Genomic DNA, 27285 nt, shown 5'->3' with positions numbered 1-27285 from the left:
TGTTTGGTATTATATTGTATCAAGGTTAATGTCATTCTATTAAGCGAATATATAAGTGCCTATATATGGTGAACAATAGAAGTCGTTCCCTGGATGATTCACTGCGACTGACTGCATTAGGCAAAACGAAGCGAAAACGAATAGGGAATATCGACTTGTTAGCAAAAAAAAAAAAAAGCTATGTAAAATAGATACGTATACGGCTGTCTATTGCATCAATCTCGTGAAGTCCATCAATTTTTTTTTTTGATCGATCGACTAACTTCCAAACAAGTACAAACAACTCGCACTTGACAAATGAGAACGTACCTGTCCAATTTTAGATGTACTCCTATATAGTGTATTGAGCTATGTATAGTTGTTTTTCACCAGCCTTGTCCATTTGCTTTAGTCTTTGTCACAGTTAACAAGATCGTTACTAGTTTTTGTTAGTTTATTAGGCTTCCTCAAGCTTGGTCGTTACTGCTATCGTAGGCATTGATGCCTGGTATGGCTAACTATTGTTGTTGACGCTGCCGAAGGCAGCCGTAATCAAGCTACAGCCTCGGCGTTGTCAACATCCCAGTGGCTCACTGCACGTCGGGGGCAAGGCGGAGGACAGGTAAAAAGCCGGCAGCGGACTACAGCAATGACGTGACGACGGCAACGTTGTTGTTGTCGTCACCGCAGAATATCTTCGGTGGTGCGGCCGGTGCGGCAAAAATGAAGAAGCGCGCATCGTGCACATCTTCGCTGGCTATTATTACTGTTGTAGCCAACGCTATTGCTGATGCTAGTGCTGTTGTTGCGGCATATCGAGCCTTGAAAGGGCCAGGGTCTCCTTGGCCAGTTCGAACGGCCCAATCACAACAGCGGCGGCAGTAGCAACGGCGTTGCTGTTGCAGAATCCATTACTGAATGGCCTCTTTGATGTTTGCATCAGCAGCAGCAGCAACAACTGTAACCATTTCAGCCGCAGTTAGGACGTTCGCATGAACTGGTTGAATGATAATGGTAGTCCTACTACGCTTATTATTATATACACATAAGTACACAAATAACAACAGCTACTACAACTACTACTACTATTACAGTGACCGCAGGCACCCGTCGATACGGACACACACACACACACACCCACATCGATACAGCCACCTCCAACCCCCTACTCCCCCAGCTTCTCGTACCGTCGCCGTAACTCACCAACAGCCTACAGAACTCGTGTAATAGGGCCAACTTTTTTTTTACCAGTCCTCTCGCCCCAACGCCAGTCAGGCTCCAGCTCATTGAAGGTGATTCACAAACAGGACACGAGGATGGACTGCGATGAATAATAAGGTACTAACAACCTTCCTGTACACATGGATAGATGCGCAGACGTGTGTAGATATCCACCGCCGTATGTTGCACTACTATAATCCATTTATTGTAACCGCACCAGCTTTATGCCGTTAATATTGCTGGCGACGAACGGACGATCGTGGCGATCCGACCGTAGAGTATCGCCGTTGATTCGCTGCTAATAGCGGTGGCTGTCCGATTTGACACAGTTGGGCTTGCTGTTTCTGAGTTATTATCGGCGTCGCCGACACCGGTAACAACAATAGCGGTAACAACAAAAACCTTCTACGGCTCCGTGCGCCTTTGTGGAAGACACCAGGAAGCCAGAGCAGAGATTGCGTGTCTGCACGCATCCGTCCGTCTTGTTCGCGTTGTTGTTTATTGTATTGTGCTCATACAGTTTTTCTTTTCATGGGTACAAATATCTTTGTTCATGTATACTTGGTATGTTCGCATGATGTCTGACTTGTCCGATTAGATAAAGATGTATTAATGCCCTGAAACCACAGTAATACATTGCATCTGTTGCTAACGGTGACGATGATGTTAATGCGCGGTCAGTTGTACGAAGTGGATGGGGGCGAGGGAAGTCTACGAAACCATTTGTTTTCTGTGTAAGTGGAAATGAAGTTCTAATTCGTAGTAGAAAGACAAATTATCACAGATTTTTTCTGTACGTAACAATCACCTGCAGATTTGGCTGGTGTACTCAGCCATGATGGCGGGCATTTGTCGAGTTTTACTGCGTAAGGATTTTGTATCACTGTTGCCGGAAAGGAGAATGGACGTTTGTCAAGCATTTATTGAAGGAAAAATCTGGTCGAGATGAGCGTAATTGTCATAATTATGCTCGGCAGCAATGCAAAAATTTGATAACACTAAAAAACCTATTAGATAAAGGACGGGTAGTTTCCGAAATGTCAATTTCTGTTCGTTAGGACACCTATAGTGCCTTTTGTAACAATAGGACATCTTTTAAACACTTGTCCTAGTGAATATGCACTTATCAAGGGTGTTATTTGTGAGACGTTACCAAGATAGCAGCCCTGAGCACACCAGCTCATTAGCACATTATCATGATGAACGTTCGAATACCCTATATGGAGAAATTATGACAATATTTTTTCTGTTAAACTAATTATGAACAGACAGATTATTCCCACAAAACAAAGTAGTAGATAACAGTGCGCAATCTACAAGCGAGTATGCTAATTTTTGCTTTCGTATGGTCAGCGCGTGAACAACACGAGAAACGCTGAGGACTATTGGTCAACTACTTTAGCTACACAGATAAATATCACATACAAAAGCGAAATTTAGCGGTTTTCCAGAAAAAAAAAAACAACACGCTTCGTGTTTACAAGGCACAGCTGGCTTTCGATGATATTCGAATATCGTATATTTGTATGGTATTTAAGTAGCCAAAAGCTGCCCCTGGCAGTTCTAGCGCATATTATAGAGGCACAAAAAGAATGTTATCTGTAGTGGCTTGGTGCGATTTTAAGTATTTAGTGGTTTGTTATGGCGGAGGCAAATCATAAGGGCTTGAATACTTCAGTGTTGGCATATCGTTTGATTTGATTCCGTATATGACTTGCCCTCACTTAGTCATGAAGACCGCGTAGTCACGAAGATGCAATTGGATCGTGTTATGAACGTCATGGACATCTTTCCTTCAACGGTTTTTCAAAGGGGCTTTTTTCGCAGGTCCTTCAAGATGAGCAACATCACAGATTTGCGGTCAGCTTCCTAATTAGGTCACTAATGCGCAAAGAATTCGAACAAAACTTCCTTATGGAAATAAAATGTAGCTTGTGCGTGTTAGCATGATAATTAAAATAGAACTATCAGCGTACTTTTAAAGTTGGCTTCTATAACGATTTAAGCTAACTTAACTCAAGACAAGAAACTTTTTGCAGTTAGACGATAAAACGCTTCTCTTTTTCTACAGCAGCGCATTTCGTTCACATCGTTTAATTTTTTTTAGATTCTATTGTATTTTTTAATTGAAATCGGCAAATACTCGACCCTCATCCATGAAATTAAGGCTATTTTGTTTTTGCACTTACTTGTTTTCGTAATCAAGGCACCAATGTCTGGGAACTGCGAAGCTAGAAGAGCCTTTGCGATCATCAGGAAATCACGAACCCAACAATTTGTGTTAACCATACTCTTTTTCTATACTGTATTGTACGTGTCCTGACTGTTCAGAAGTCAATTCGTTTCCTATCAGCGTAACCAGTTAGCGGCACAAATATGATGCATTTCATGTAGAAAGTGAATGAATACGTTGTCAAGGGCTTCTTTGCAAAAATTTGATGGTCATCGATTGTCCTCATCAACTTTACTCTTCACAAAAAAGTCATTTCCAGATAATTCATATGCCGGTTAAAGGCCGAAACCCCTGTCCGCTCTGCCAGACCAATACAGCGATGGAATATGTCTAATAACAGCATGTACATATGGGCATGGTATTCGATAGCCACGATTTTAGATACGTCGTCACCTAGTGTACGCCGGTCACTGCGTCAGCATAAAAGTGTTGCCAATTTATCAAACCGGTACATATCGTCCGTTTTTGTTTTTTTTTTTCAAATTATTTTTTGTCTTTAGATTTTTTGTTCCTCACCAATGGAATATTAAATACCGTCGGAAAGTTAATCCTTTGGAGTCACCTGATCGAGATTACCCCCCTCCCCCTGTTCCCCTCCCCAAAAAACATAACCCTGTTTCGAATTCTAGAGATTATAAAATGACATTTTTGACAGATCTTTTTTTAGATCTTTTATCTAGGTCAGAAAGCAGTTGGAATAGATTGGTATGGGAGTAGTATTTTTGATTAAAACTTTTTACAACAAATCATAACTTACTAAGATATCAAATTGTATCTTGAGCGTAAAGAACGTATTTTATTCAACTTAACTGAAGGTTCCTTTACACCAATTTAGGAAAACGTTCATAGTTAAGCCTACATATTTGCCCTGACGCGAGTAAGATAGCCGAGTTTGTCTCCAATATTATATAACACTTGGCTATTAGTTGGTAAAGAACAATATCCAACAACAGCCATTACATACACATCAATCGACGTTTACGATAGCCCAGATTAGTTAAAGTAAAGGAGCTGAGAGAATTAAAATTATGAATATATTATTATAGAATTATGAAAATAGCTGTCCTTTTTAGTGAAAATAATAAAAAGAATTAAATGTAAATACAAAAATACATTATTATCTAATGATTAATAAACTTTAAATAACGAATTATGAACAACTGTTTATTTTCAAATAGACACGTATTGTTTGTCGAGACTACTTAGAAGTATGTACCTTATATTCATATATATGCTTAAAGTCAGCTATCGCTATTATTATATGATTAATTTCACTGTGGTCTATCGATATAGGTGATGTGGCAATAAATTATAAACATAATTTAAGAAGGATTGGAGTGCCGTGGAAGCCGCTTGGGACGTTAAGGTTGCGAAGCCGGTACCGTTGGTTCGAAGCTATGCATCGACACACAGGCCTCGCAAAGTTTGATAACTCATGGGGTTGGCTTAAATGAGTATAAGATAAAGTACTCAAAGACCACCGGCTTCCGAACGGTCGTCTCGAACAGAAAGGACACAGAAATTGTCATCCCAGAACCAAATTATATTAAAGTAACAACAGGCCACACATATTCAATGCTTTGTTTTGCTTTCCATCAATGTCACGGGTGAGGAAATCCACTATGTCAAAAAAGGTATTACCCTAGAAAGAGAACAAACATTAAAATAAGTGATTAAGATTGGCTAGCCATTTTATATACGCGATGAAGACTAGACAATTCCTTGGTCGCTATCCACTATTTTTAGTCTGTATGAAGTAACAACCTTCTGTGCGATATCCTAAAACTATCCCAAGAACAAATCAAGTGTAATCAAATGTTCTACCATTATGAAAAAGAGGAAGGGAGAAAATACCCCTGCGTTTAAAGGGATCATTACTAATATTCGGGGGTTAAACTTTGGTAGAAGGAAGTATATAGTCTGGCATATGACCTAGATGCCAGCGTATCTGGGTGCACTAGGCGCACCTGTATTACAAAAGGCATTTGCCGCTTCACCAATTTAACGAACCAGCAAGTCAAAAAAATAACGATGTTTGATTCTCTTTGAAAAACGCTGGCGATTTTTCATTTGTGGTGCTTTGGCGTCTTGGCCAGTGTACGGGACTTAATACCACAGTGGTCGCAACGGAGACGCGTCGTCGCGGGTCATTTCAAGTTCAAATGACTGAAGTAGCTGAAGTTGTTTTGTACAGCTTCGAGCATTTGACAAGAGCAGCAGTTTCGGCAACAAATAACACAGATTGTAACTGTCTCAATGATAACGACAATAAGGTATAGCGATAATCACGACAGCGTATACGCCTGGAGAACAATATAGGATAAGAGTAACAATCAAAGGAATTACAGACACGAAAGAAATAAGAGCTAGAAATCTCTTCACGGTCAAGATTGCTGCAGACCGTGATTGATGTGACAAACATAATAACGTCAACGACGGCGGCGGCGGCAAAGACGGCTTTTGCCAGTGCAATAATGCCCCTTGTGACGTCGATGTTTACACTTAAAGCTTAGCTTGCCTGTAGCAGGTCCGAGGAAGCTCCGAGCAAGCAGCGGGCAAATACAAATCATGGCGCCGAAAAAACGCGAATAACATAAAAAGCGTAGATTGGGCAAATGAAAATAGATGGATAAACAGCTAGGCCATTTCCTTGGCATCTGATCAAGAAAGCGTAAAATACTGAACCGATCTGAGAGTATGGATCTCACCAGTACTACTAACATTTCGGCAGTAACTACAAGCAATTATATATAGTCTATTATAATTGTTATTACTCTTACGACTACTACTATTACCATCGATATAAGCCATCTCATTAAGTATGACGACTGGGGCTCACGTTGTTCATCTTGTCGATTCGTCAACCTGCGGTGATTAGGATGCTGTAGCTCGTCAATTACCAACACAGCAGCGACAAGTAATGAAAGACAATGTCACAGCAGCTAGACGATGGCGAGAAAATGTATGGCTTACCAACTGGTTCATGTTCCCGGTCTGGACACGCGCAAGATTTCGCACAGGGAAGACCATCGGCACGCGACACGCGCAAAATAGCCACTGGATAGCCAATATCAACATTAATAATAAAAGCGATAAAAATTAACTGCATATATTAACTACGTTGGCACCTAGAAATAAAATAATAGTATTCATCATCTGAGAAGTAAAAGCCATAAATAAAAGTACCAAAAGGAATACATTGAATATCCGTTTAAATAAGGTCAGATTCAGGTCGATTTACTTGTTTTTTTTTTCACGGATTAACAAACAGTGAGGGTCCGGACAATATTGATTTTCGCTCTTTCGAATGACCAGACATATCTTAAAGAGGTTTTGTACCGGCCAAATAATCTAAACAAGCTCCCAAGAGGACTTCAAATTTTTAGAGGGCCAAAAAGCCTTTCAAGGCATGTTGCTTATGGCCAAGTGTCGTGTTAGCGGATTCTTTTACCTACTGAGCCTGAACAGCTGTTGCCGTTTTATCAGTATTATAAATTACCTTTAAATAGTATACTGAACCCGAAGAAGTTCACGTAGGATGTAACTGTCTCAACCACAGGGCATTCCAACTCTGACCAAGGATCCTATCATGTCTAATTGCTATGATAGCAAGAAAAGCTAGTCTGGTAAGGAGCAGATTTTTTTACTGGGCTGTTAATATTTGCCCGTGCAAATAAATAATGATGGTTCTTCCAATCAGCCCAAAGTATAATTTACCCCATCGCTCGAATGCTTTTCACCTTTGCCTAATACGTACACAATCGTGTGAAATTGTTTTCACGTATTTCGTATACTACCGGGATTAGAATTTCGCGATAAAATTTGCTGTTTCTAAAAGCGCTGTAGCTTTCGCCTACGAGGCATGGATAGGAAAATTCGAATTTATCAATCGGTTGCACACATATATGTATATATACCTAACTAAAGTGTGTCCACGCAGATGCGCCTTCAGTTGTTCGCGTACTTATATTATTTTGTTGCAAAGCGGCCAAGAAGGGTAGGAGAGAGAGAAAAATAATCGACGCTATGATGATTAGCTACGAGTTTATATCTATTATGGTACGTATGACCTACGAAATAATGACTATATTTAAAACAGTCTACGATGATGCCGATAACCGTCACTGAAACAGCACTAGCAGCGGCAGCGACCGCCGTTGACTGCTATCTTGACTGACGTACGAACAGACGTACATAGGTAGATATTTCATAGTATGAACATACAAATACAAACGCTTGCTTTGCACAGGCGAATCATATAGACAAACCGCTACATCAAGTCAAGGACTAAATCGGATTGGACCACACTGAACTATAAGCGGCGCATCGCTATTAGCCAAAGCCCAACCATTATTACCCCCGTACCCTCATCACCCTCAGCCGGCACCAATCGCATCAAGCTAATAGCTGCACAACTCCTAGCCGACGAAGATTGTCTCATCATCTTCCCTAATGATAACGTGCCCATATGACGATCATATTGATGTCGATGTTTAGGTTGACGACGACGACGACGACGACGACGACGACGATGGTGTATCTGTCGAAGCTGAAAAAGCAGAGTCGTTTGCAGAACAAAGCTAAACAGTAAGCAGTTTATGCTGCTGTGTATAGTTGTTAGCGGGAGCTGAAGCGAGAACTGAGACGATGTGACTGTGTTACGATGACGCTGCCCACTGGCTTCGAATACAACTGACATCGATAGGTGCTGATGATGCGTTACACAATATTATCAACAAGAATGGCACTAGAGGTAGCAGCATTATGCTGCACACTAGATTATAGCAACACACTAGATTATACTGTACTTGCATGGTAATTATGCAGTTAAAAACTAAGCTTGTTTACTCAGGTTCACCTAGCGTCTGCTATTGGACATGACCTTGTTGTACACCGAGAGACCGATTGAGTCCGCACGCAGGCTATATAAGGGTAGAAGGACACTGGGTGAAAGATAGATCCAAGGAATACGATGCGCTGGGAGCAGCGTGCAGCTTGGTGAGAACGGCCATTTTCATTTTTGGAACTACTGCGAATGCGGATGGGTAACAGCCAGGCCCTGCCATCTGTCAACATTATCAAAGAAAAAAGACGTCTAACGAGGAAAGTGTTTGCACAAACACAATGTGCTATGCAGTGCTGATCTTATGTTGGCAGAGGTACCTATTACAGGCACAAAAATAGACAAAATTCAAGGAGGCCTAGTAAATGGTAAACCGAACAACTGGGTAAGGACAACACGAAAATGAGGCTGATTATTCTTATTGCAATTGTCCCTAGTAGTGATATTAGTAGTAACAGTAGAAATAGAATCGTAGGCACCATATTATTAGTATTATTATTACTGAGATCGTCACTATTATAATTATTAAGCAGTTAGGGTGTTTATTGTTGTTTAAACGGTAAATAGGGTTGTTTTCCTTTTACGAATCATGCCAAATAAACCTAGCGCTACCATGATGTCAACGAGCACTTTTGCCCCATGCTTCGTCTGAATGGGCGAGTGTAAAACTCACAAACAGCACAAAACACGCAGCATTTCTATACACACATTAAAATAGATATACTCGCATACATAAGCGGGAATCACTACGTTCATATCGCCGCCATCACTGGCATCATTTGTACCTATATAAGGGAGCGTTTAATAAAGCAAAAAATTGTACAAAAACAATTCTGTGATGTCTCTGTGGTTTGACTGGCATTTCACTCTCTGTCAGTTCATTATCGATGCTGGCGTCATCATTATTGTGATGAGGACAGTGTTTTTGGCTATTCAATATAGCCGTCCGATGTCTGATTACATATTGATGGATAAATGTTCATACAATAGGAATCCTGTTATTCTTTTCTATATACGGCCTTCTGTTGGCGGCAAAAGGCTAAGAACTATGTCCTGCCCGTCTACATGTTCAAACCGTAAACTCTGCACAACAAGCCCGGAAGCCTAAGAACAGTAACGGCGTCGATGGATAGCTATAATACTGACGATTCCTAAGCGTCATCGCTAGAAAACAATTGCGTATACGAAGGTTGACTGGCAAACGGACAGACCGGCTCATTTAAAAATGAAGAAAGAAAAAATGACTGCATGACCCACTCACTGACGGATGTCAAGGAAGCTTAATATGTTTTTTGCCAATCATCAACGAGTTTTCAGGGAGTAGGCAGGGGAGAAATAGGAGATAGCATGCAGAAAAAATCTTTACCTCTTCCTACAGTAATCAACAAGCGATGACTAACATATTCTTCGTATTTACTTTCGAGCTGTGCGTAAAATGCACAGCGTAAATCGTATCATCGTTATTTGTTTATGAAGTAGGAAAGCCTTTCGTGGACAACAAGTATTAGTCACCATCTTAAGTAGTATATAGGAACGAAGCCGCCTCTTCTGTCGTGTACCCAGTGTTATCAACAATGTCGACTGTATTTATCGGAGCTGAATGATTTCAGATGGACATAATATCAATACGCTTATAATTATAAGCAGAGCGCATGTATTATGTTACTATATGAGGTAAATTGACTGGATTCAATTGCTAAACCTACGCACGTCTAACGTAGAAGTGACGTGTTGGTGCGAGATGAATAGTTCTAGGGCAACGCGCGGGCTAATCCATTACTTTATTGCTGTATATTGTTGGATGCGCTACATGCTGACAGAGTGAACAACAATTCGTTGAATATGAAAGGTCGCCAGATGCAGTCGAATGCAGCAGAACGGACTGCAGCATGTTAAAGGGTATGTGAATCCCAACAGGTTGTGGAGATTACAAAGATACGCGTAACTTATGGCTAAGGTTTTCGGCTACTTCTCCTTATGATGAGTCGAAGCCATACGCGCGGTTAATTAATCATGTATATAAACGGAAATTCTTATTTCCAACTTAATTAAAATTGAGTTAAAATTTGAGCTTTCACATAGCTATCGCTAACAAGCCCGTGTTTACCTAAATTATAAACAATTTAGTTGACAGCTTACGACAGATGATTCCATGTTAGGTTTTTAACTGTCCTCAAAAACCTGCGATCGCTTGTACCATAGACATTCTACTGCATGCATTCAGTAAGCATCACATATTACAATGTGTCCATCCTCGTAATGAGCGCTTGCTCAATGGGTCCAGCAATGTAATACGCCTCGACAAAGCAAATATGTGACTGCCAATGAAGATACACAGACATATATTACCTGGTTTTAGTACGACCACATGGGGCGAATAGGGAGAGAATACCCTATCGAACGATCCTTCGATAAAAGGCCCAGAAGGGTGTACAACGTCAGTTTTTCATATTTTTCATATTATATTCATAGTTTTACAAAAAAAAAAAAAAGAGAAGTATTTTATTCATAGTAGTGTTACTAGACAGAGTTATGGATGCGTCATTCTGCGGCTTTTTTGTAGAAACGGCCCGACAAGATCATAACGGATCGAATCGTTATATCATCGTAGTTTGGTCCTGCTGACGCACTGGTATAAACATGACATCGGCATCCGCACATGAACGCAGCAGTATAATAGTATCCATGTGAGCGTCCATAATAGATTGAATGAAAAAAGCGATGGGGATAGTGGTAAGCTTACCGCTGTTACCACATTCATATAACGGAACCGCTCGGCCAAATACTCGCATTGCCCACAGGCGACGTATTGTTAGTACGTGACTGCTGTTGCGATTCCTTCACTCAATATATATCTCCTTCACAATTCCCTCGTTTCTTTGCTGGCTGTGACGCTCCATCGACGTCTAGGCAACTGATGACTACTACGGATTGCAACGAGGTACGCGCTGAAGACCACGCTTTAGCTTTAACATCTACGAAATGCAGACGAACGGAATATCAACCGTTTTTTCTATCGCGTGCGCGTTTGTCCTCTTCACTCATCAGCTCCTCTTACGTTTCATTTAGTTACTTTTACTCTAACGATTCGATAGTTTCCATTGGGTTCTCATCATTCATTGAGCTTTCATCTTCTTTACAACTTTTTGGTTTTCTATTATATTACTCTCCTTATAGGCGTCATCGGTGGATGGTGTACTGTCCGCAAGCGATGGTCACTACCGATTGTCACGACGTGGCTGTCGTTCGAACCTGAAGAGAGGCAAAATTCTACAATAATAGGAAAAAAGAACGAAAAACGACAAAAAATTACTTTCACCTACAAGCGTCGAGCAAATGATTTTGCGACTTAATATATATATATATATATATGTATATATCATATTATAGTATAGCATATCTACCATCTATCTGTATGGTATCTTGGGAGCTAGCTGACTAGTAGACAAACGACGCAGGAATTGCCACGTATGAAACGGTCAACCATGCAGGCAGCGAGCCGGCTAGACAATCGTTTTCAGTCACTGGGCTTGCGCTCTGTGGGTCGCACCCTTTCAGTGCATGTAGAGACGTTCTGTGCGAAGCTAACATGATCACTATGCAAAGCCACTTCTCGGCTAGAAACGACCGATCGCTGACCACCAGTCGCTATTGACCGTTACAATACGGTTTAGTACAGTTTTTCTCCTTCCACCCTTCGAACACTCTTCTCGCTATCTGAAAATCGTTATCATATAGATCTGGCTTCAGCCACAGCAAGATCACCATCAGTTTTTCGTTACTGTTGTCGTTGTCAGCGTCTCGTTCGACGATTTAAGCATCGTCAGCAAACAGACAACCAGCCGTCCAGCTATGTGATGTCACCGTAAAGAAATGACGTACATTCCAATTCGGCTCTTCTAACATTTGACTCGTGTTAAGAGCTGCTATCTTTGTCTACCTAGATAACGGTACGGAAGAACGGACCAGAAAGGAAATGCAACGAAGAGTCTTTGATGTGGCACACCAACTATAATCTCGATACCGAATTGCTTTAATCTCACCTCACTCGTACGAACAGCTATAATGCTTTAGACACATAAATGAAACAAAGCTTTCGTCGTCCATCTTTGATCTCGTTCGTGGTTTTTCCCGTTGTGCTATAGTCGCTACCTACCGGTGTCGTTGCGAATATTGCCACGGCAAGAAATTGTCTCTTTTTTCACTTTCTAACTGATCACTGCCACAATTGTTGCCAGAACACTCATGTCACTACAGGCAGACAGACAGACAAGTAGCCGTTTATGTATTGAAACGAAAAGGACAACTCATATGGCCTATCTTACATGATTAAAAAGAACATACGTACGCATTTATAGTTAATAATTTGATATAAACCTGGTAAATATATTATTTTTGTTGTTACTAACGTAAAACTCACTGACTGACTGACTGACTGACTGAGCAGGCCAGAGGTTCAGCTGCCTTTCAGCGCTGTCGTACTTCAAGATGCATTGCCTCTTCAATCTCTTCTTTCTTCTCCCGTTACTGTCTGAACGTAGACCAATGTAGACGTGACGAATGCTGCTGCTGCTGCTGCTACTGCTATTGGAAGCTTCTCTTCGCTTTTTGGGTTTACTGTTATATTAAAGCTCGATGAAGCTGGCGGGGTGTCGTTGTGGAATTCGCTCCAACTGTATATATATATATATATATATATATATAGTTAATAACGCTGCAGTATATAATAGCGCCACCAAATTCACTTTACGAACTACCGAATAAGGCAATTACAGCAGTAACAGTAGCATACGGCTTCGTCATGTGTCAGGTAAGCAGCTGTGCTCAATATGAACTGCGGTCACGGAATTAAACTTTTGTTACCTTTGAAGGACACGGATGCGCCATGTGTTCAATTGGAAAGAAAAGTCCCACAAAGACATACAGTGACGGAACCACAAAAAGCTATCAATCCATGGAGAAGACCAGCTGGTCGATAGCTCAAGGAAAATTGAAAACATTTTGTATGCAAACTCTCCCATATACATACGCGCACACGTTCACCCGCAGTTACATGAACACACTTGCTTACACTTATTATATTTCAAAATGGACAGAACATAATATTATTATCGTTGCTTGGCCCATGTTATGTTTTATGTCATCCCTGCTGCTGCTAGCTTTGCCCAGCTAGGGCTTCTTGTAGCAATTCGTGTCGGTCTTGTTGTTCTTATATGAAACCTGTTTTGTGGTGCTACGCATATAAAATATGTACCTCGACGAAATTTCTTTAACGCAGAATCAATTTTTATGACTATGTCGACAACCGACGACCGAGGAAAATTGGCTAGCTCATCTTAAGGTACTAGACACGGGGGATGGGAGGGGGATGAGAGTAAGAAGAGGGCACAATACAGATGAATTGGTGCCAATGCCAAGAGGAAAGTTAAAGGCTGTTCTCCGCGGATGGTAACTATAAAATGTAGCTGATACTACCAGTAGTGCCATAGTCGCTGCCCCTGCTATTTGTGCAGTGGTTGTTTTTCGTTCTACAAAATGTTTTTGGCTTCACGTGGTGCCCCTGAGTGATGCGGTACAGTTATCCTAGGATCCCAGACCAGGCTGGTAAAAGATACTCATCGATACAGCAGATTGAAGCAATAAGGGGCTAGCAGACGCAACCAAATCGTGTTGGTCGCTTTCATGAAAGTACACACACACACAGATACATATTCACACACACACACACACACACCTACACACACGTAAACACAATTCTGTATCGCATTGAAGTTGTTCATTTTCCTGTGCCTCTGTCACTATTTGCTCTTTTTATAATTACCTGTCTATCGGCTGGTGGTAATAGAACGATTACTGCATTCTGTAGTCACTCCTCTGTCGCATGGTTTCAGCAGCCCAATTCCGAATGACTGATTCCTTCTATTAGCGTACTGTACGTGGTGAATGAGCGACGACGTTCGGAACAGGCTGTTCTGTGAAATCATTTCAACGATCGCATTATATACTATGGGGCATCATTGTTAGCTACAGTTGTATATGCGTTCGATCGACCTGTTGTACGGGTACTTTGTTATTCGCCGACCGACCATTTACCAGCAGTTGTGACAGGCCCCGGGGTATAACAGATAGATATCGAAACGCTGTTTATCTCAAGTAGCAGACGACTACGATCAAAACAACGGCGGCTGCGGCACCATGATCAGTAACAGCAAAACGACGACTGAATGCGTGCCTCGTTTTCCTAGCTCCGATGCACCATTATCAATTTGTAACCGTGAATACCCAGATGTCATTGCGGATTACTGCCGCTGATACTGTTGTGGCTGTCATCGTCTGTAACGATGCTATAGCTATATCATATCTATGTATGTACTTGTCTGAAGTCGATTCTGTCTAGATAATCCCCCCGTATATAAGGGTTCAAGGCCACCAAAACAAACGGAACAACTTCTATGTGATTACTTTTACCATTTATAGTGGGGTAGTAACAGCAGCAACCGTTGAAACAACAATAATAATCACAATCATTTTACGGTAAGGAATCGTCAAGCATTATCACAATGATCTCAATAATAGCCGATTGACCGCAGGCCTGACCTTATGTTTCGCGGCCTGAGGTTGTTGCGCTGGCCAAAAAAAAAAAAACGAAGTACAAAAATCAGCAGTAGCGAAGAACTGAGAAGCCGAAATCGTCTTGTCAGAAGTTTGCCCCATATGAGACTATTTGTTTATAACCCATGCCTGCCCCTGGCCCCCTCCCAATTTTCAGTGCTTGTTGTTCAACAACAAATATGATAACAATAGAACTGAGGTGATGAAAAAGCCTTAACAACAACTACGAGAAAAATGTGGCTGTCGACCGCTGTCAAGTAAAGTCTTTTAATTAAAGTGCCTGCTGCAGTAAATTCCGTAGTAGCATCGTAAAGACGCATGCCGTAAGTGAAAACCATTGATGTGCATTGAAGAATATATCAGGAGATTTATAGATTTAGACGCGTGGCAGCCTATGGACAAAGGAAAGTTAAAGGGGATGAATGGCCGTTTTTTTCTTTTGTTTAACATTTGGGTACTACTACTGGCTGCGAAACAGTTTTGGCACATGGGCATAGCATGATAACGCCAACGTCAATAGCATCAGGTAGAGATTAAGATGGTACAGCCACCTCCAGTGCGTATCAAAGCTCAGAAAGCCATCTCTTCGGTCATATCAATCAATCAATCAGGCACCCGTTGGTGGATGGGCAACGGGTGTGCTGTTGAGTGCTACCTCTGCCGTTACTTTGCCACTCAAGCGAAAACGAAGGTCTAGTTATTTATTGATCACTTCCACGATCGTTTGGTTACCATCGTTGGCCACTCGTTGGGTCAGTAGCCTGTGAAAGGTTACCGTATTTCACAGTTTCACGCACCACGACGCCTTTCGCCCATGTTCGGATCACAAAGGTGTAGGTACATTGCTGCAAGCAAGATCTCCAATTGTTACGTTTTTCTCTGCGTACGCGCTTGATGAAGTGACAATAATAATAAGTAATCATAAGGTGATCACTGCGTGCATACAAATATGGAACGATATGCATTCTTCGCAATTAATAATTGAATACCAACGTCGATCAGTTGAATGACGCTCAAAGCCCAAGTGGTTGGACATCCCCTTTATCTGGCTAGAATACGAATAAAACAACTTCAGAGTTAATGCTTCCAAATTACTTAGAGTCTAACTGTTATACTACCCCATACCAGATATCGACGAGAGGCAATCGTGCTTTAAAATATATTTTCTCTTTTTTTTGTTTTCAAGAATTTATCACGTTTATTAATCTACGCCTTGCATTCCGTAAGCAATTTTAGCCGAGTGGTCAATCTGTGCTAATGAAAACTGATGCACATCTGATACAATTTGTGCAGTTACCTAACAATGAATAGGTCTTTATAAGAAGCATTTTTATCAAATTCATATTGTAACCTTTCCAAAAAAGTAATTGGTTACCTTTTATTACAGGCGAGCAGCATACGACTGAAAGGACCCTTTACAAAAATAATCGTTCCACACGGTCCAAAAAAACGGTCGCATAACAACCGTACATATAGCACTTAATTTTTACAATGCAGAAGCTGTGTATTTCGCAAAAAAACTATCTCACTATTTCGTACATGATGATGATCTAGTTTATGCAATGCAGCATTTGTTGGCTGAAAAAAACATTTTAAAAGGACGCAGAAAAACGCGGAAAAAAGGAAAGTGATTCGTTTATACAAATGCGCACCTACATTATCATCGGTGATGATCACCTTCAGATATGCGAACATTATCTGGTTAAAAAAATTTTTTTTCATTCGAAATGATTTCTAAATTGCTTTCTAGTGAGTCTATCCTTTCGTCGAGATGCCTCTAGAATGACCTTGTACATGCTTGCGTTTGCTATCCCGAACGCTGCTGCTCCGACCTAACAGGCACTAGCACAGAGTGCCTGCAGCAATACTAGGACAGCTTTTCGTAATCTATTACATAATAACACTCCAGGCGGTCCGCTGAAGTCGATCGGTCGATGGACCCTTGTCACTTCGTCGTACCACCGGATACGATAACGAATTAAAAAAATATCTGAAAATCTCCTGCGGTCGACTACTGACATTGATGCCGTTTCTAGCGGCATCAGCATTAAATTGCACCAAACACCCGCTTGGAGTCTGGACATGGAGCGTGTGACTAGTTCGAATTAGTAGAAATCTAACTCATTGACCCGCCGAAACCATCGTCGATAACTTTAATGTCAGCTACCGGACGAGTACAAAAGAATGAAGAAGACGAATGACACCGACCGCCTGTATTGACTTATTTGGACGTTAATAGCGACACAGCAGTTCCTGAACTGCTGTGTCGCTATTAACGTTAACGCTATTAAAGCGGCCATACAAACGTGGCATGACGATACCTTCCGGTTGTTTTTGACTTACTCGCAGGTTCGTTCGGGCGTCAAGACCTTACCTTTAACCTGGCTGAAAAAGTATTGTTGTAGGTGCGTAGAAGTAAATACGAAACGAATCCACTTTCACGTCTCTGTCTATACAGAAAACGGCTATTTATAGTAATTTTAAAATTTTACATGATATTATTATTCTGTTTTTGACCTATTTGTTCTTAGCTTCTAGTAGCAAACAAGGTTTGTGCTCATTGTCTGATATACGTTCCGTGTGCTTTGATATCGTACCTCATCAGTTCGTATAGAAGGGTTAGTACTTGTTATATGAAATCATTTGGAGGAACCGAAGTACAGAGTGGGCACGGCGATGAATAATTCTTGCAATTAGATGCAAAACTATAAGAAACTGTAGACTGTGATATCGCCTTTACAATTCTTTAGTTATCAATTACAATATCCCGATCATTGGCTTGATAGAAGAAGTCAAGTGTCTACAAAATACGGTTCTTGAAGGACCTCTTATGGACGAGCGAAGGATACGTTCTGCCAATGCATCGTTTTTCATTCAACGCGCAGAAAAGGCTGTCTAATCTCGACTAAATCGCCCTGGTGATAATGCAATGGTAACAATTTTGCCTGCTAACTCAGCAGTGCGCGCTAGTCTGAGTTCACACTTCGTTGCGTACAGGAACGGCTAGCTGTCTGACGTGTTGCAGGCGTATTGTTTGGCTTAGGCGAGCAGTGCATTTTGGTCAGTGGTTGCGGTGGACCATGGGGATCTCAATTGGTGCTTATCGATCTTAACGGATTTCGCCAAGTGGTGAAAAGTTTCGGTACAGTCAATTTTATCTTAGATAAAATTGTCAATTTGGGCAATACTAACGATATGAGGAATAATTTCTAGCAAAGCAGCTATTAACGTATAAATGTACAAACGCTGAAGAAGAGCGTTGGGAAAGTAACAGGCAAAACCCAAAACAGGGAAAGAAAAAAAAACTGACAGCCAATCCGGAAATATGAGGATAAACCAATTTCCCTGACTGACTGCTATAACTGCAACAGCAGGAACACTTCATGTGGGAACACTACTTCCATTTTGTTATAACGTTCTAAAGCTCTCAGAATAGTAGAAAGTCGCTATTGTCATGTTGGAGTTGAAGCGCGAAATTGTCACAGGTTGAAATTAAAAATACGAAACCACGATAAAACGAACCGTCAGAGGGTGCGAAGTCAAGAACATGGTGAAGTTATGGACAAACCTGTTATACTATTGCTGTTGGTGACGCAGGCGTCGTTACGCTGCCACTAACTGACTAAGCATTTCCACGACTGGCAACAACAGTCGTTATAAACGTGGCTCGCGATCGGATCGCTGCTATAGTCACGGTTGTTGATTGACATCGGTTGTATAATTTCGACTAGCTGTTCTTTTTCCATAAATGCATACCTATTCTACCATATGGATCGCACTCGCAATGAAAATAATCATCTGTGTTATTTTTTTTTCAAGATAACTGTAACTATTAAACATTGAGGCAACCTCTATAGCCATATATAGTCCGTCTTTTGATGAAATTTGCCACCGCAACGATAACAAGATCCGCATTCGGTACACTCGATGGCAGTGCTACTGGCGGCTTGTAGCTTGAGTTCTTTCAGTACAGTGACACTGCCGCGAATTCCGTCACAGTTTAGCATTTTTTGAAAATTTAGCATAACACACTAAGCTGTTCCCTCTTCACAAAAATCCTCAAATTGAAGGTTGCTAGAAAAAGAAATTAGTTGTCACATGAGTTTATGGTATACCGGGTACCTAAAAGGTTTTGATTCAGAACTCTCTACCGGTATGATTATCATACAGCTAATAAAAGAAGGTGCAGTAAGAAGCTGAGATAGTGATACTTATGGACATGGATGTAACTCGAGCAGAGGTCGTTTTGTATCTAAGAATAATTTCTCTGCAAAATTATAATGTCAACGGATGCCACGTGCAGTTAGCATTAATTAAAGTCTTAATAAACTGCTGATGAGGAGAGCCTGTTCTTCACGAACAGGTAGATAATCCAGATATGGCTGATGCCTCTGCAACAGGTCATCGACTAATCATTTCTCGAAGGCACTTCACGAAGTCGTCTTGCTGTCCGATCAATTTGAAAAGTACTGTTCATCAGAAAGCGGACTGAATCCGCTCTTTCTGAAAAAGTAGAGCAGCCGAGCTATTTGAGTCTAATTAGTTTTTTCATGGAAAAAAGCATAAGACTATTTTTGGATACGAGGGTGCTCACTGGCAGCGCATACGCATTTAATATAAGTGCAGAATTTTTTGACCTACATTCGTCATTGTCGACACGTAATCCCTATGATCTTTTTCTTAATCGGTTGCCGCAGCTGAGCAATGTGTTTTAGAAAAAAAAAAACATAAATTACATTACATCTAGTAAGAAGGGGATCGCAAATTGTCTGCCCTGTTTCTTTTAATGATTTTGTCGGCTTGCTAATGGTACGAGGATGTAGATGGAAACAGCTTTTTTACTTGGGCTCGAAATGGTGCTTGAATATATAGGAGGACTTATGACAACGGCGGCCCATTGATGCAGAGAGCCCAGAAGAGTCGATGACTTACATTCGACGTTAGATGTTACTGTGCGATGCCCGCCGACATGTTTCCCTTTTCCCCTAGAATAACAAGAATCAAGCGAGCACTAGTTTATTCCCACCGCGATCAACGAAAGTTTCGAAATTGAGCCGGTAGCAGGCCGACCTGTGAATATCCTACTTACATATGACGCAGTCTCCAGCTCCTGCCCCACGAAAATATCAGCTTGTCTGTTATAAGTTTGACTACTTCAAAAATAGTAATGAGTAGTGTTTGGAGTCAGTTATTATTTGAAGATGCTTTGCTTTCTATACCCATTTATATTAAACATGTATAATTTCAAAATTGAGTACGAACAAAGGCATAACGATGTCCATAAAGTTTCAATGATCCGCACGTAATACGCTACGGTGATTGGCTCAGTGCGTCCACGATGGATCATAAGGCTGGTCCAGAGTACTGCGTATGAAATTGTCATTCAGCTACTACTTCGTGATCATCTATTTTCAGAACGGAATGTATTCACTTTCCAGGCAACTGAATTGGCTGTAACGAAGGGCTTTCTAGGTTGCAGCCAATGTCAGACTGGTAACGAAGAACGGAATATTTGCTCCAATGTAAAGCAAAACAATTTCGTGAACCTATTGTTTTTTTTTCTGATAACTTAATTTAATTGTAAATTAACAAAGGTCCCATGATCCCTCTTTGAGAAAACTGCGCTTTACAAACAAACAAAAATACGAAGGCGAAGCTTGCGAAACGAGTTATGTACGTGCCAGAAAAACACGTATACCTATAAATCTGTAAACATCTGTAAACATTTTCATACCTATAAACCTACAAACATATAATAATACCCACTAAATAGCAGTGCAAACAGCCAGCCATAAATAGTGGGGTCGTTGCAATGAGACCCAACAAGAAGTCAATTATTCTTAGAACCAAACGCGATAGCATTTTTGTTGTATCTCCACAACGTACTTACATACCTGCCATTTGGACCCTTACATACATACACACATGATTATATATTAAATAAGTACACTAATCGATTGAGGTAGCGGCGACAAGGAACGACGGTACCAACGATGGATGTACTAGTGCACCATACGGTCCTATGTTATATTGTAGCAATGTCTCGTCTGCTGTTTGCTTGCCGTCCTCTACAAATCTGTCACTCCAACGCTGGCAACTAAACTGTACATTGAGAAACATGCCACTCGTTAAAAACAATAAAGTACTACGATAGACGAATCTGTTAGATTCGAAATTTTACCGTCTAAGTTATTACTGTGCCGGCCGCGTGGGAAACCGACTAAACCATCGTGGCTCAGCCGTCTGGTTGTGATTCTAACGTGTCTAGTTTTGCCTCGAAGGACACATTATTATTGTTTTTAATGTTTGCAAAACAAATATAACGGTGAAAGCGGCTGACAAACGGAGCGTCGCCCTTTGCCAAAGCCGGAGTTCCTATCGCTTGGTTTAGTTTCATCATTAATTATTTATTAGTATTGCTAACAGCAACGACAATAGCAATTTCAATTACAGCATCAAGCTAATGCCATCGAGAAGTCGTTGTTGTTAGAGGCAGGCGGGTATATTGCTATTAGATAACACTGTGTGTCGTTGATTGCGGCTGCATCTCGTGTTCGATGCTACACGCTGCTATCAAACTAGGCTAGTAATCTTGTATTTATTCATTATGTATTGGATCTTATCACGGTATAGTATTTGTACAGCTTGAATTGATGCGAATAAAAGTTAATTGATTCTAAGATAGAAATAATTAAGCAACTTTATGAAGTGCACCGTTAAGGTTCACTGCAGATGAATGGTTGATAACGCCGTATTAATTGAAATGTTCCATATCAGTTCCGTTGTTTACAAACCAGCTTGTGCTGTCTCGTCTATCGTGTAGGAAATCCGTTTAGTTAATACTCACAATCAGGGCCTGTACTTGGTTAAAAGGTCTTCATAAAATCAACGCCAGACAAGCCACCAGCTTCTCACTGGTAGTCAACTAAGCTTAATATCAAAATTATCTTCTGTGGGAAATATAGTTCCTGATATATCCTGAATATTGTTTGTTCAGCAATTGGACTTATATATTCTAGCATGCTGTCGAAGCATGGTTCATATTTAATTCGCATTAGAAGTAGGTTCTGGGTGCGAATGACACGGATCGATTTTACCATTCGAAGTATCTATTGCTACTTTGTTTTTCCCTACAATTAATCAACCCCGACAAGTGTGCCAGTCACATCGACAGACATCGCAATAACAGCTTACGTAGGAAATGTACGAAGTTTTCTGCTTGGTCATTTTATTTTGCTGTGGCCACAATCACAGTTAACTCTTCTGCTGCCGTCGACTGAGCATAAATTATACGTCGTCATTCGAAAGTTACATAGGTCTTGCCCCTACACCCCTTTGCCTCGCTTCGGCTGGCATCCTTATCAGCGTCTGCTATTGAGATGAACGCGTACTGTTCGGGCGTACATATTCTGTATCTAACTCTCTTCCTTCCAATTTGCGTCGCGATCTTCACCCTCGGTTTCAAACTCTCACTCCACTTCGCACTGGTGCTAGAGCGTCTCACAATATTTTTTCAAACGATTCTTTTCTCGACTGCAAAGTTGCGAACCGTTTCGACCCAATGAGCTGATAAGCGTTAGTGATAAAGATAGTTTTCGATGCTACTTATCACGTCGCTGCTGCCGCCGCCGCCGTCGCATTAAACTGCTGTATTGCTATTAATACCTTTAGTGCAAAGATGAGGGAATCGAAAAAATGTTTATCTACCTGCCACAGGTGTCATTACGGTTGTGGTTGTTGCCGCTGCCATCTTTGTAGTCGTAGTTGTTACAGCGGCGACACGGTTGTAGTTGGTGTCGAACATTAGCATGCGCACGTTTCGTGCAGCCGCGCTGGTAGTTTACGATTCTATGGGGATATTAAGGGGCTGTCGATGTCTATTGTAGACAGCAAGATCTGCTGATGCGACGGCTGTTGGTGACGTGTCTGTTTACTTTGTCCGTCCTTGGAAACGTCCCTTGGCTGCATCAAGGTCAGCGCACTTCATTGCCAACAGCGACGGCTGCGGCAGCGACGACAACAACCACAGAAATAACAGCAACAAAATTACATGCAAGACAGGCGGACGGCGTCATCGAAGCCCGTATTCTGTCGCCACATTGTCAACGACGTACGTAATCGTTGATTCTGTCAATTGAAAATAGATGACTGTGTATAAGTATATTTAGATACACATTTAGAAAAGACACAAGTACGTGTTGATGTGTGCCATGTACGGGACGTATTTTTATACTTTCATTTGTGCGTATCATTGTGTGCATGGTGTATTCATTCACAGTCGAAAGGGACAGTGGTTTTTGTCACCTCTATGATTTGCATATCGTGATAACATGAAAATCTATAGTATATCCATTTTATTCTAATGGTTTATGCACCTATAGCAAATCAAAAATAGGTCAAACTGTGTCTATCCACACGAGGGGCTAATTTCCCACATCATATCGATGCCATCAACTAAAACTTTTCTTTAAAATGCAAGCGCCGCTCAATTTCAAATTTCCTGCTAACAGAACGATCACGTGTGGATAAGCTAAAATTCACTCAAAATTTATATACCTTTTTACAGGTTTTTATAACCGAGAACTAATATTGATAAGATTAATTACACACTTATACGTTAATTTTATCGTGGTTAATCTAAACCTGCATGTAAAAAGGTAGATCAGGTTCTTAACTTTTAAACGATGATGAATAGGTCTGTCGTCCTTTGGAGCATCAAGGTGACCCCTAGGGCAGGCGGCCATTACGTACATGGATGCTGGTTCGGTTTGGCCAACATTAATGGTACAAACTGCATTCGTATGCAATAATACGAATACCGATAATGTACTTGCTATTAAAATGGATCCTGTCGGTATTTTTCAATAATTTATTTTCACTTTAAGCAATACGTTTAATGTACCTGTGTTGAAAGAATTATGGCGATTTTCTAAGACCCAGCCCGCAAATATTACTTATATACTGCAAAGAATAACAGTAAAATTGAGTTCTTTCTATTGTAGCGCGCACCGCCGAGTTCATCCTATGACAACCATTTAGAACGACCACAGCTATCCGAATTTTGAAAATGAGTGATACGAGAAGCTGTGGGGATCGCACAATATTAAAAGACACGGCACCCAACGGTATCTTCTCTGAATATATACAGTCGTTCTACACGCAACTTTTAAAAGAAGACTGCTTGCGGAATGCTTGCATAGTAGATATGTTGCGTTTCTAAGAACTCTTTGCTTTGATAGCCATTTCAAAGGCTTCAACTTATTGCAAATAAATATATCATCTTTGCATTAGCTGGTATCAAGTGTACTATATACCTAATACAACAAATATACATGTTTGAAAAGAACTATAAATTTTCACCACGAACTTATGAAGCAAAGTTTAACATTTGTCGTCGACAGCTAGCAAGATTCGTTAGCTCTACAGAGGCGAAGCTATCATTCAAAGCCACCTAGCCAGCATCGTGAAGTTGTATCTGAGACATATAATATCTGGAATATATGAGAAAATGTTCAGAATATATCTGTTGCCTTTTTGATTTGCTTTAAATCCTCTTTATCTTATTTCACTTTCGAATTTTACACCAACGGCTTATGATCCCCTTTTAAGTTTCGAATTCATGTCAAACACAGATTAACATCTATGCATATCTAGGCATCCGGAGTATTGAATTGTATGAGAATTGAATGATTACGATTAACGGCTTCTACAATAAAATGATATATGGTTATAAGTAAAAATATCGGGTTGGTGCAAGTAATCCCCATATCCCAATCCGAACACTCATAGGTGTTCTATTAACTAAATATACGATCTACCCGTGTTTGTAGTAGGCCACAACAGTCTTCCGTATCAATGTAATGGATATATATATGAATGGCCCAATCAGTTTACTTGCTGAAAGATCAACACGGCAAGCCGGTTTAAGCGAACGTAACACTCTAAATTTCTTAAAAAGGATAACTTAGCTGTTTGAAGCAATGGGTTTAGGCGTTAAAGTTATTCAATTCCCACAGAAGTCAAATGCAAATTGTCTAATTGTAGCCATCTCTACTATTTTGACTGCGATTACAATTCTGCATCGTCGACAGGGACAAAATAGAAACTATGTGGATTTCTGATATCGTTGCTCTCAAATGTTATGAGAGTTTTTCGATTTTACTGCTGAATATACAAATCAAGCTTGCATATACAACCGTTGCCCGGGTTTCTTTCTCATGGTTTACAGACTTGAGAGAACGAAGTCGAAATATATCTTCTTTGTTGATTCCTTGAGGCAAAGTAGACTGCCCGTTCAATGTGCGCAGCATTGCGTATTTGCAGTCTCGTCGAACACTTTTACAGATCCTTTAGGAAGCCATCGCGATGACTCGAATGAAATCTTTCGTTCTATCGCATCTAAGAATTCGTAATGTCTCCTCTACTTTTGTGTTTTCGGGGCGCCCATAAGGTTGTATCTAATAAAACTAAGCAAAAATGCGTACTTGTTCTTATCATTGCGCGTGAGCTCAAGGCATACATATTTGAATACGGTTGAGGCGTTTAAGTAAATGTTTTGAGCTTAACGTCCGACACTGTCGGCAAGCGTTCCTTTGAGCGGCACGGTTGAAGTCTTCGTTTTATGTTTGCGTGAGCATCCAATGTATCGCAACGAGTTTTTGATATTCAAAGGCGTGTCCCTCCAGCATAGCTCTTCATAAGACATAAGACTTAATTATTTCAGGTATCCTTGCATGCTCGGCGTTTCTTGCTATCCTTACTAATTACTATAACTGAGCATAAGTTAATTGAACAAATAATTAGCTATATTGCTAATCGCCTAGTTTAGGAGATTAGCAATGGACTGAGCTGCGCACTCTTTGGGCCAATTCAAAAGTTCGCGGGCTATCGTCTGCTACCATAGCGACCTAAAATTGCTTTGGCAGTGTTTGTAAATAGCCAACAACGACAACAACGAAGCACCACAACATATTGCCAAACATTACCCCCAGACCCAGCCGTCTCCATTAGATGCCACTGGTATGCTGCTGAGTAAATTTTTTCCTGAAAATTTGTCGTTTGTTTGTTTCTGTGAGTGGAAAGAGAACGCTTGCATAGGCCTATGATTTTGTTGGAACTACATTTTAAGGACAGACTCTACGTAATCGTCTCATGGAAGATACGATCAATCTCAAGACCGACACATTTGTCTTGCTCACAAAAGCAGCACTAGCCACTGAACCATATCGAACGCTAAGGGCACTGACAGACGTCAGCAAGTCGTTATTCATTCATTGTAGTAATAATAATGTCGGAATTTTGTGTATCTGTTTGACGCGTCGTCTAGGAAACTGTAAATGTTATCGATAATTTCATTTCGATTCTTCAGGAGTTAATGACGTCCGTTTGTAAGTGCCAGCAGCTCCTGAATAGAAGCTGCCTAATAGTTTCCCAGAAAATTTTGACGTATGGCCAAGGGAGAACAACCAACTGGACGTTCTAAGTTAATGTGTCAGAGCTTCTGAGGTCGCTATCGTGGAACAGAAGAAACTTTGTGTTTTCTTAGAACCTATCTGCTCGCTAACTATCACAAATTCAGCTGGTAGTAGAGTTCGCTCCGTTTCAACCGAATAAACACAACAACCCCAATAAATATGTCAGGTTTCAAATCCAACATTAAAATCAGCTTGACCGCAAAGAAGCAGGAGACGCCTGCCGCGTCACTGAGCACGACTGCGAAATCTAAAACACATACAGTTGCGTCGGTCTTCAATGACAGCGATGAAAGTGAACCTGAAGAGATGCCGGCAGAAGCTAGAATTCGAATGCGTAATATTGGCAAGCATACGCCCACATCGGCTGGTCCAAACAGTTACGGCAAGACAAACCGAGGCTTCACTGACCGGCGAGCAGAAATCGAAAAGCAGTTACGCGAGCAATTAGAACGTGCTGGCGATGATGCGAACCAACAACATCTTAAACGAAAAACCTCGAACAGCGACGGCCTAAGCGATGTTCGAAAAAGTTTCGCGGCTGTTATTAATCAGCAAAAGAATCTGGATAATGACCAGCCACCCAGCAAACGCTCGAGAGGATCAGGAGATGATGCTCGAGAAAGTTTGGGTGCGAAGATTCATGCTATCAAGGATTCATTCACTGATATCGTTCAGGATATTCATGTTGAGGATGAAGACGACGAGCAGACGAAACAGAGTTAACGACAAACGGGTGGCTTACTAGAAAACGGCGCTCTCCTGTACATACCTTTCACATACATATAGATATATATTTATAGATACAGATATGCATTACAGAGCAAACTAGAAGCGTAACGAGCTATAAATAAAAAATATAGGGTATATATAAGTAGGTTAATTAGGTAACGATTGAACAATGATAGATATAAATAAAAATAAAT

At 40.8% G+C, this 27285-nt stretch overlaps 2 protein-coding genes and 1 long non-coding RNA gene across 5 annotated transcripts in view; 2 read left to right on the top strand and 1 right to left on the bottom strand.

Moving 5' to 3' along the window:
- The window catches only part of LOC111258990 (uncharacterized), a 61380-nt gene extending 46140 nt beyond the window's left edge, over nucleotides 1-15240 (bottom strand). The window contains exons 1-3 of one of the 2 annotated variants that reach the window (XR_015310391.1): nucleotides 14098-15240; nucleotides 12697-12949; nucleotides 310-11546 (exon numbers count right to left, since the gene is read on the bottom strand). This is a non-coding gene — a long non-coding RNA (uncharacterized LOC111258990). The remainder of the gene's footprint in view (nucleotides 1-309; nucleotides 11547-12696; nucleotides 12950-14097) is intronic. The other variant, XR_002679345.2, reaches the window with a different exon arrangement.
- LOC111258988 (ecdysone-induced protein 78C) overlaps nucleotides 1-27285 on the top strand; it is a 75279-nt gene that overhangs the window by 37392 nt on the left and 10602 nt on the right. The gene's annotated exons all lie outside the window — the stretch shown is intronic.
- On the top strand, nucleotides 25859-27279 carry LOC111258989 (PEST proteolytic signal-containing nuclear protein). Its single transcript, XM_022830633.2, has one exon. It carries the CDS (start codon nucleotides 26522-26524, stop codon nucleotides 27083-27085), a length of 564 nt encoding a protein of 187 aa, XP_022686368.1. The 5' UTR covers nucleotides 25859-26521; the 3' UTR covers nucleotides 27086-27279.

The sequence above is a fragment of the Varroa jacobsoni genome, unplaced genomic scaffold (genome assembly GCF_002532875.2).
Source record: "Varroa jacobsoni isolate VJ856 unplaced genomic scaffold, vjacob_1.0 scaffold_284, whole genome shotgun sequence".
NCBI classification, from domain to species: domain Eukaryota; kingdom Metazoa; phylum Arthropoda; class Arachnida; order Mesostigmata; family Varroidae; genus Varroa; species Varroa jacobsoni.
This window is presented reverse-complemented; position numbering and strand designations above follow the sequence as displayed.